The following is an 11,004-nucleotide window of genomic DNA, read 5'->3' as shown; positions in this document are numbered from 1 at the left end:
CATCCACTTGAGGTAGAGGTCAATCTCAAGATTTTAAACATGAGCACTTAGAACTGAGCAAGTTCCAAACCTCCTATTGTCTCCTACTTTATTTGTGCCTAATTGATTACTTATTTGAATTGTCGTCTTTTGGGATTGCTCCTATGACGTTAAAATTCTCCACGTAACCATGCATAATCCATGGCACCGAATCATCCATCACTTCGCTGCCAAGACCCACTGGCCTTATTGTCAATGCAGCATCTACCATTCTTTCTTTCCTTCATACATCTTCACTGATAAAAGAGACTGCCCACTTCTGGTAGTCTCGTGCAAGCTTCAAATTCCAATCTTCTGTTTAATGCAATGTCAAAGTGCAGCTTCTGAATAACAGGTTGTCGCACTCACCCATAGTGCAAGGAGATTCAGCCAAATTAGATTAAATGCTCAAAATGTTTGGAGGACAAGAGACTCTTGGTCATGCAAACACAACAAAGTGAACATACGTAAGGTAGAGTAGCCAGTAATGAGACATGCTCCAGTAACAAGAAACACTAACCCCTTCTAATCACACAAGCATCCGTGAGTAGATGGCTGATGGGAGCTGGAGTGTTGAGCTCTGATTGGCTAGACCCAGTGTTCAATCCTGGTGAATTGTTAAAGCTGTTCTGACGCAGCTGCATCTCTAATGCTTAAATGTTCCCATTTTGCCTTGAATATCATGCTAATCCTTCGTATAAACTGCACTCCGGTTCGCTTGAGGAGCATCCTTTTCCACCAAAAACCTCTTCTCGCGCATCAAAAACTAAGCTTGATGACTGCACACTTCAAAAACTAACTCACTACAGAGCACAAAACTTGCTGGTTATGATCAATTTCACTAACCAAGCATCATCATTAGTGTCACTAATGCGTCCTGCACTTTCATCAAATGTCAATCATTTGAAGTTTGTTTAGGCCCAGACCTCGACCTCGACCTCGCCTTCTCCACAGAGACTCTATGTGACAAACAAGATCAAGAACGCCACTCTGCAACAGCTTTTGCTCCCTCTTTATAAAGACTTGGATGGTCTCTTCTGCTACCCAGCCACTAAGAAAGCAGCAACCCAACGGGCTGGATACCAAGTGAGCAGCTTTCACAATTCAGGTACCTACTTGCACTACCGAATAGATGCCTGAATCAACGGCTGAATCAAGCCTTGCAATGACTGTAAAGATTCCTGCAGCCGAACTTCGTCCTCAACTTTATCCCTCAATATTGCTACCTGCATATAAAAAGAGTAAATCACGGCGAAATTTGTACATAAGAGTAACTGAAATGCTGGAGTGCTGCACAATGGAGCCTATCAGGAGAGCAAATTTAGCACCTCATATTCACTGAAATGGTAAGAAAGGTCTCGTATCCATGAAGAATAAAAGAGCTAGGCTCCTTAGTTTAAATTAAAAGAAGAGTACTCTCGCTAATGCTTTCTACAAAGAAAGGCTCGGTTGAAAGATCATCGTTAATGAAAGACATCTCACTGCAAGAATAAGTTCACTCACACAAGCTTGTTTGTAAACAAAGTGTATAGCCGCAAGAGCCACTCCCACAGCAGAGCTCCCCCTCGTCTCACACCAGAGGCACACTGATCGACCGAGCGACTGAGCTGGGGAAATCCAGGCGCCCACGACTGCGGAGGACTACACAGCATCGACAGAGGCTGCGTCAGAAGATTCGGAGCACTCTGGCCAGGCATACACGACGCCCAGTCAGACTACTATCCATGGAGGAGATTGATGAGATCCGCCAACGACCAATGCTAGATCTCCTGTGATTCAGCTATCCCAGCAAGCTGCCCATTTTTGCTTAGTTCACATCGACCAGTCTAGGATCCCGTAGTATATATCTTTGTTTTGTATTGTTGTTATTTTGTTACTCTGACTTCGTATCAGATCCACCACCTTGTAACTTTCTGGTCTCATAGGTTCCTATGGCCTTTTGAAGACGTTAATATAACATTTCATTTCATTTTCATTTCTCTAGCCATTGTAGCCTCCCATGGGCTAGGGAGCATCTGAGCCTCCCATCATTCACAAGCAATAAGCCAAAGCAAGGGTCAAGACAGTGGGATCATGGCCATGTGCTTGGGCCCTTATGCATTGAAAAAGTTAAATATGTTTGGGCCAAATCAGTCTCTCTAATCCTCTCTTTCAAGCCTATAAAAGGACGACTCATGCCCACTCTTGGGTATAAGTGGATGGACCTCCTCAAAAGCTGCCTGATGGTTCAATGAAAACCAGAAACCTTGGAAAATGAGTTCTACCTGAATCTATCCTTGACTTATTTCTACACCATATTGATCTGAAATATAAAGGCTTCTAATAATTGACAGAGACTGCTCTGTGCGATGGACTTCCCTATTACTGATGATGCTATCAGCTCTCGACTCTTACAAAGCATTCCTTAATTTTGTGTATAGCTACAAACTTACACGAGCCACAGCCTCATAGAGAAAAGGCATTCTATTATAGCTGAACTGATAAGACATCTCAACTTTAACTGAACTAAGGCTTTGGCAAGCTGGATCTTGTCATAACACTGATGCCGTTAAGTGCAGCAAAAAATAAGCAGGAGCTCGCCCTAAAAAATTTGTAAGAGTAGAATAACTAACTAATGTATGGCTCGATACCTGATGTAGAATTGATGGAGAGAGACAAAAATCGCCAGCACATTTGTCAAGCACCTTATGAGCAAAAGGAATTAATATCCTTGAATATTGGGGGAGCGTCACATTTCTGCATACAAGTTGTCAAATTTATTTTTGAGCAACCCAAACCCAAATCACATACAAAATTTGCCCCTCCCAACTCTTTCTCAAACCATAAAAACCATCGCAAGAGAACAACTGACAGTAATTTGTTTCCGCCAAGTAAGACTTCCAGAAGCTTAAATACATATCAAAAGATATGAAACATAGACTTCAATGATCAAGAAATACAATTTCAAGAAGCAACTGAACTGCCCACATTGTATGCTGCCAGTGCGTACTCCTTACCCCCTCTTCCCTCCAGGCTATTTCCAAGAGTATAATTTTACCTTCTCAAAAAGTCTAAGAGGAGCTCCAGCGATGTAGTATCAAGATTAGATACTGCTGAGATCAAACCCCGCCGGCAGATCAATTCTTCCATGACAGCTAGAACAACCTGATACAATAGTACACAGAACAAAAAAAAGTATCAGCGTAATAGAGACATTCTGCCAAATGCGATAGAAATGTTAAGGAACTTTAAATGTGCTGGTGTACAAGCCATAGACCAAAATTACGATCATGTATTTAGAGCACCCACTGTTGGATTGAAAGTCTTGAGTGATGACACAAGCGCCTCTTTGTATCGAAACTTGCGAAGGTGTCTGTCGTATTCTGCAAGCTTCAGCCTTCGTTGTTGGGCCACATAAAAATCCTCCTCCTGTGAGGATTCACATCAACCAGGTCGACTAAACATAAAATCAAATGTTGAATCTCAAGAGCAATTTCAATAATTCTATACCGTGGCCTTCTCAGAGCGACCTCGTAAAAAGTACCGATAATTGCTGGGTCGCAGGACAGTCTCTATTTTTGGCTCTTCGTATATTACATTAGAAATACTTTTTTTATTGGCTCCTTCAGCTGCAGCAACCTTCTTTTTCTGACGAATGAAAAGTTTTCCTTCTGATGTCCCAACAGCCATAGTGGACATTGACTGTGAAAGGTCCATTGACATTATTGGAGAGTCATATTTTGATGCATGGACAACCTGCAACAATACATAAGGAACCAATGGAAACTACAATCCTCAACTTCAAAACTGTTATATAAAACCGTTAACTCTCCTCCTTTGCTCTTACTACGACAACACAGGTCTCAATTTGTTAACCATGAACCAAGCTTGATACCACAATGTATGAAATTCTAAACATAAAGCCGACTTTACAACAAACACTCTTATGATTATAATAAATGAGAATCGACTGTGGACTATTTCCAATAGTGGGTGTAGAACGAGGTACTCACATAAGCTCCCAAACACAACACACACCACACGCACGCATACATGAGCATGCATCAACACAAAGTTCAGCATACTGAGTTTCTATCATGCCTCCGGAGATCAACGGCAGACTCAGCCATAATGAAGCCTAGCACTAAAAGAAGCATTAAATCGGAGAAATTAGCACAAAAATGAGGCATACGCACTAGCAAACCTATGACAAAGTTCTATTGAAACTAAAAAATTGAAGGTAAAAGTGGCAGGTTCAATTCAAATGAGCAAGAGTAAGTACAAAATATATATATATATATATATATGATCAAGGAACAAGCACCCACCTTGAAGTCACTGATATCAAAGACCCTGACATGGCCATCCAAGGACCCTGTTAAAAGCCGTTTGGAAGTAACAAGGTCATTAGAGTTCACTCTGATCGGTGGTGTTATGCAAAGGGAAGTTACTGTTTTCTGGTGGCTGCCAAGCGCATGCAGCAACCGTCCACCTCCTAATATATCCCAGATCTTCACAACATTGCCACCTGAACAATCGAAAAACAAGTAGCTACTTTCAACAACTCCGAAAATTGAGGAATGATTAGCAAAGCATAGTATCCATTTCACTATACCAGCTGTTGCCAACAGCCCTCCAGAGGGAAAAAACAGAACATCTTCCAAAGGCTTCCCATGCTGACGTGCCAATGACCCAAAACATATACCTGTAAGTACTTTTTTGTTACAATGTTAAGCTCACTGCTTAACTGAAAATAACAAGCAGTAGAGAATGAGAGCACATCAAGGCAAAGAGTACAAGAGGGCGAAGGCACGAACACGTGTAGACAAAATATAAAAAGACATGCACAAACACATGTTAGCAATATATTAAAACACCCGTATACATACACAACCCTACGAATATAAAGACACATAAAGAGAGCCTAAAACCTGCAGCTTTAGGACCACATTTGATGTTCGAAGATCCCACAAATTTACTGTATGATCATACGAGCCTGTGGCCCTGGATGACACAAATATGAAGGTACATGCACAATTCAACAACCATCCTCAAGTTATCATGTTTTGCAAATAAATAGTTCTCAAGCTGCAGAAAAGCATACCAAACATCTCCAGAAGAAGGGTTTGCAGATCCACTTCGGACATAATCAGCATGGCCCTCCAGCCTCAAAACCTCAGACTGTCAAAAAACACATTTTGCGTATAACACAGCGTCTAAGCACTACAATCATGCCAGGACCGACATGCATGCCACATATCACCTCTGTCGGAACATCCCACCATCGGACCGTAGTGTCATCGCTTCCAGAAAGTACTTGCAGCTTGTCTGAAGGAGAGTATCTAACCCAATGGACGGCTCTGTTTTTCACATTGAAACAATTATCAACACGAGAACTTGTCAGGCAGCACTCGATGAGATTTGAAAGAAAAGAATGTACACAAGCGCTGCCCTAAATGCATTTTTGACAATATCATAAGAAAAGAGTTTAACAAAGACACCTGTATTCGATAAAGAGATCTTCAAGTGGTAAGACTAATTTGAAGCACATTTGACTTGCATCATGTCAACAGGCCCAATGCATGCATAAACACACTTGGCTGGCATAAGGGACACATTTTTTACAAAAAGATACATTGCCCTATGGTCTCTTTGGCAGAAACAAGCAATGTAATGTGTAACAAACTTGGACAACCCAAGTCTAGAATCTGTCGCGACACGAGAGAGTCACTTTAAAATACTTCACAACTTTAAAATCACCGTTCAATTTGGTCGACACGGAGTAGTGTAGTTCCGTGCCCAGAGAGATTGGCCCCAAAGACTAGCACCCCTTGTCACAAACTGATGACGTGGCGGACAGCAGAAACCCTAAAATTCCTGCAAACCCTAATTTTTGCCAAAAACCCTAAATTCCGGAAATCGCGGAGACGGATTATTAAAAAAAAAAAAAAAAAAAAAATTTGGGAAAATGATGAGCGACGCGAATTTTGCTTTTGCTTTTTTTTTTATTAAAAAAAAAAGAGAAAAGACTCTCTAAGAAAAGAGAGAACTGATGCTTTTGATTTTAAAAGCTTTTGGGGCTCTGCTTTTGGGCATCCCTTGTAACCTTTAAATTAGTGGTGAGGGCCTCACTTCTCAGAGCATCTGGACGCAGAGTCTGAGAGTGAAACCCTAACCGCTCTCTTGTACTTTGATGATTGATTAATACAAAAAGAAATACCGAAAGGGGCGCCAGTCTTTGGGGCCAATATCTCTAGGCACGGAACTCCGCCGGGCCAGTGCAAATCTATTGTGATCTGTGAATTGTTTTGAAGTGGTTATTTGGTGCTGTCGCGGTTGATTCTTGACTTGGAGTGTCCAAATTTTGTTACAGTGGTATCAGAGCACGGCCGATTTCTCTTCTACAGGAAATCCGATCCCCGAATTTTTTTTTTCCGCGGCACCTATGGCTTCAGGCAATGATCAATCGACTCCCTCTGCATCTGGAGATGCGGGCTGGGATCACAACGAAGATTCAGACAGAGAGTATGGCCCGCCTCGGCCTACTCAGGCGGAGCAAACAGAGATGGAGCGTCGTCAATTGATTGGCGATGCAACAAAGATGATGCTCAATTTTGCCAAGGACCCGAAGATGGTAAAATATATGAACCAGACCTCTTTGAAAGAGGTACAGATGGAGTGGCAGAGAACCACAACACCACTCCCGAAACCCGCTCTCAAGAAACCTTCTACCTCCAAGAAATATACGGAGAAGGAACTGGAGAACGTGGTTGATGCACGGATTGCTCAGCTTTTCGACGTGCAAAAGAAAAGCAAAAAGCGAAGCAAGACACAAAGCTTCGGAACGGGCAAGAAAAAGGCAAAGAAGGCTACATCTCGCCCAGAGACTGACAGTTCTACTGAGGACTCGTCTACAGACAGCTCAGATTCCGATGACGAAAAGTTTTATGCGAACAAGAAGAATTTTTACAAAGCCAACCAGTATGACTTTCTCGAAGATAACAGCAAGAAAGTCCGAGAGTTTAAGGAAGGTGGCCACTCGATCAAGTTTGATACTTTTCAGGATACTCAGATGCTTCGATGGCTTTGTCTCTTATACAACAGTTTGACATCGCTTTCGCGGGAGGACGCTATTCAGAGCACTCCAAGATTCGGAGAGCTGCCTCTTACTCTGAGGGGAATGCTCCTACTTGGTGGTCCACGCTTCTATTAAGCAAGACTGTGCCAGTTACATGGCTGAAATTCAAGAGGCTTTTTATTTCTTCTTGGTTGACTCAAGAGTTTGAGCGAGATATACGAGCTGCTTGGAACCATCTCCGGATGACCAAGAGCGATACAGTGAATTCTTATTGTGAAAGATTCTGGAGCTCTTTTCTACCCGCCTCTTCATTCAAGAAGATCTCGTTCAGAGAACAAATTGAGCGGTTTACCTTGGGTCTACCTACAGAGATCAGAGATCACTGCTTGAAACAGAAGTCAGCTTCTATTCAGGAGTTGATGAGTAATGCGAAGCGGGGCTTTGCCATTCACTCTGGCAGTCTGACTTACCCCACAGATGAGGCCATGACACAACGAGCCAAACAGACTTCTGGGAATGAAAGTAGAATAAAAAAGAGCAACCCAGAGAAAAAAAAAGGATGCACGACCCAAGCTTACTCCTGAGGAGAGAGCTCGCTTCATCAGAGAGGGGAAGTGCTTTGGATGCGGGAAACATGGACATATTTCCGCAAAGTGCCCTGATAAGGCACAGAAAGAACAGAATGATAAAGACGACGACAGGTCTGAGAGTTCGAGAGCAGCTGAGGAATGTGGCAGAAAAGGCAGATAGAAAAGCAGAACTGGTACCACATGGCGTGGGACTTGCACCGAATCAAATGAATGAAAGTACAAACTTTGCCGTTTTTTTTTTGGGGCAAAGTGAAGGATGTAGAAGCTCTTTTGAAGGAGCCAAGGCCAACTTCTTTTCACTTGGAATTGGCGGCTCGATTTGGAACTGCGCCCGACAGACTGACGCCACTGGCGGAGGTAGTTCGACTGGCACCCGGATGGGATGTTGCCATTACACCGAGCATTGGCAAACTTCGTTTGCAATGACAAGGGTGTTCAGGGCACGTGAGTGACGTTCTACTCGGGATCCCTTGGTACCACAAGAACTACGCCGTGGTTGACTACCGGGCCGAGAAAGCGACTTTGATAAATGAAGGGCTTAGAGATTGTACTTGATGAACTTCAGTTTTCTTACTCATTCTTTTGGGAGAACTGAACCATGGATAAAAGTTGAATATGTTTTGACCTGAAGAAAAGAACGCCAAGATTTTTTTTTCTCCACACTCATGCCGATTGCTTTTGAGAGGGCCTGAAGATCATACCATTGATCTGATATCTGGAAGCACACCACGGAATCGGCCACCTTATTGTGTGAGCCAAGTACAGAATGAAAAGATTATGAACTCAGTGAAAGACCCCTTGGAAAAGGGTCTTGTCCAGCTTAGTACTTCACCGTATTGCTCTCCAGTGTTGTTGATTTTGAAGAAAGACAGATCTTGGAGAATGTGCATCGATTATAGCACTCTCAACGAAATCACCATCAAGAACAGATTTCCGATTCCTACGATCGATGATATACTCGACAGGTTACAGGGATCCTCGTGCTTTAGCAGGATTGACTTGAAGAGTGGATATCATCAGATCAGGATAGCGCCAGGAGATGTCTACAAGACAGCTTTTCGGATGACTTTTGGGTTATTTGAGTTTTTGGTGATGCCTTTTGGCTTAACCAATGCTCGTGCGACATTTAACCGGATGATGGACAGGATTTTTCGAGAGTACAGGCTATTTGTTGGCACTTTCTTTGACGACATCATTGTTTTCTCCAAGAATGAGGCAGAACACAGAGATCATCTGCTTCAAGTCTTTCAGGCATTACGAGATCACAAGTTAGTAATTAATGCAAAGAAAAGTGAATTTTTCCTACCAAAGATACACTTTTTGGGACACTTTGTGTCAGCAGCAGGAGTGCAAATGGACCCGGCCAAGATAGAGACTATCCGTGATTGGCCCGATTTGAGGAATGTCCATGAAGTTAGAAGCTTCTTGGGACTATGTTCATACTACAGGCGGTTCATACGAAAGTTTGCAGAGGTTGCTTCCCCTTTGCATATCTTGACACAGAAAGGAGTACCTTTTTCGTGGGGACCCACAGAGGTGACTGCCTTTCAGACATTGAAAGAGAAATTGACTACGGGACCTATTTTGACTTTGACGGACTTGCAGAAGTCATTCGAAGTATATTGTGATGCTTGTGGTCGTAGTCTGGGTGCGGTCTTGATGCAAGAAGGCCATGTCATAGCTTACGAGAGGCGATTGTTCTCTAGGCCGGAGATGACAGCACATATATATGAGAAAGAGCTTTTGGCAGTGATCCATGCTCTTACTCAGTGGCGACATTACCTACTCGGAGCGGATTTTACGGTCTTTACAGACCATCAGAGTTTGTGCTACTTCTTGTCACAGAAGCAGCTTTCGGAAAAGCAGATGCGGTGGGCGAACATCTTGTCACAATTTCACTTCCAGATTGTCCATGTGCAGGGACAGAAGAATGTGGTGGCAGATGCTTTGTCTCGGAAACCGTTGGTTCTGGCTATTTCCGCGATACATCATAGGAGCTTCGAGGATATGGTCGATCAGTGTGCCACAGCAGATTTTGCAGATATTTTCACACGGATACGGGATGGGGAGACAGTAGCTGGATACTCCCTTCGGGAAGGCTACTTGATGAAAAAGACTATGTTGTGCGTTACACAGCCGTTGAGGGAAAAGGTTATGACTGATTGCCACTGTCCACCTTTTACGGGTCACCGCAGCATTGCTACCACCATGAAAGGGGTAGAGAGAGATTTCTTTTGGCGGAGACTGAAGAAGGATGTGGAAGAGTTTGTGCGCAGTTGCTTGGTATGCTAGAAGGTCAAGTTTGACAGGCATAAGGCACAGGGATTGTTACAGCCTTTACCCATACCCACCCACCCGACCCTGGGAAAATATTGAAATGGATTTCATTTTTTTTTATCTCCCGAGAATACAGAATGATCACGATGATTTTCCGATTACATGGCACGCCTGAGACGATTGTCTCCGACAGAGACCCCAGATTTATGAGTTTGTTTTGGAAGGCAATTTGGGAGAACATTGGGACGCGGTTGCAGTTCTCGTCATCGTTCCACTTGCAGACTGACGGGCAATTTGAGATTGCCAATTCAGTGATTTTAGATTTATTGAAGTCTTGTATCTCGCATCAGAAGACTCAATGGGAAAAGAACTTATCTTTGGTGGAATTTGCCTACAATAACACGATACACTCTTCGACGGGGAAGACGCCATGAGAGATTGTTGAAACTGCTGCGAAGGTTCCATCCTTCCTGAGTACGAAAGATTAGAAATTTGAAGCGGATGAATATTCGCGAGATTTGGATACGGCTTTTGCCAAGGTTCACGAGACTTTACAGAAGTCTCAAGAACGACAGAAAAAGGCAGCGGATCGCCATCGTCGCGACTGGAAACTGAAGGAGGATGATTGGGTGCTCTTACTTTTGAGAAGGCACGCCTAAGAAAAAAAAAAGGGAAAGGAGAGGCTTTTTCCAAAGCTTAGTATGTGATACTACGGACCTTTCCAGATTACTGACAAGATAAATGATGTCTCCTTCCGATTGGACCTGCCAGATACTTGGAGGATTCATAATGCATTGCATGTGAGTCTCTTGAACCCTGTTAAGGGTGATGTGCCTGATGATGGGGAGCCTGATGAGCAACCCGAAGTGGAAGAAAACGAGGAGATCCTTGTTCCTGAACAGATTTTGGCACATAATGATACGAAGAAAGGTAAAGTCCGAAGGCGGTTCTTGGTTAAGTTCAAGAACTTTCCTACATTTGATGCGAAGTGGATGGAGGAGGAGGACCTAGCAGATACTCCTCGGATTGTGAAACTTTACCTCGATGTTTTGGTTTAGCATA

The 11,004-nt window shown here is 43.2% G+C and overlaps 1 protein-coding gene across 1 annotated transcript in view; it reads right to left on the bottom strand.

Moving 5' to 3' along the window:
- Positions 1–981: 981 nt before the first annotated feature.
- The window catches only part of SWA1 (transducin family protein / WD-40 repeat family protein), an 84,943-nt gene continuing 74,920 nt past the window's right edge, over positions 982–11,004 (bottom strand). The window contains exons 5-14 of the mRNA XM_086516307.1: positions 5,261–5,357; positions 5,102–5,178; positions 4,929–5,001; positions 4,613–4,673; positions 4,326–4,525; positions 3,508–3,753; positions 3,307–3,426; positions 3,056–3,162; positions 2,649–2,754; positions 982–1,244 (exon numbers count right to left, since the gene is read on the bottom strand). Of these exons, the coding sequence (XP_086372433.1) occupies positions 1,140–1,244; positions 2,649–2,754; positions 3,056–3,162; positions 3,307–3,426; positions 3,508–3,753; positions 4,326–4,525; positions 4,613–4,673; positions 4,929–5,001; positions 5,102–5,178; positions 5,261–5,357 (1,192 nt within the window). The 3' untranslated portion in view covers positions 982–1,139. The remainder of the gene's footprint in view (positions 1,245–2,648; positions 2,755–3,055; positions 3,163–3,306; positions 3,427–3,507; positions 3,754–4,325; positions 4,526–4,612; positions 4,674–4,928; positions 5,002–5,101; positions 5,179–5,260; positions 5,358–11,004) is intronic.

Source organism: Adiantum capillus-veneris, chromosome 7 (assembly GCF_014529385.1).
Source record: "Adiantum capillus-veneris isolate H3 chromosome 7, ASM1452938v2, whole genome shotgun sequence".
Taxonomy (NCBI): domain Eukaryota; kingdom Viridiplantae; phylum Streptophyta; class Polypodiopsida; order Polypodiales; family Pteridaceae; genus Adiantum; species Adiantum capillus-veneris.
Note: the sequence above shows the minus strand (reverse complement) of the source record. Positions and strands in the feature narration are given on the sequence as shown.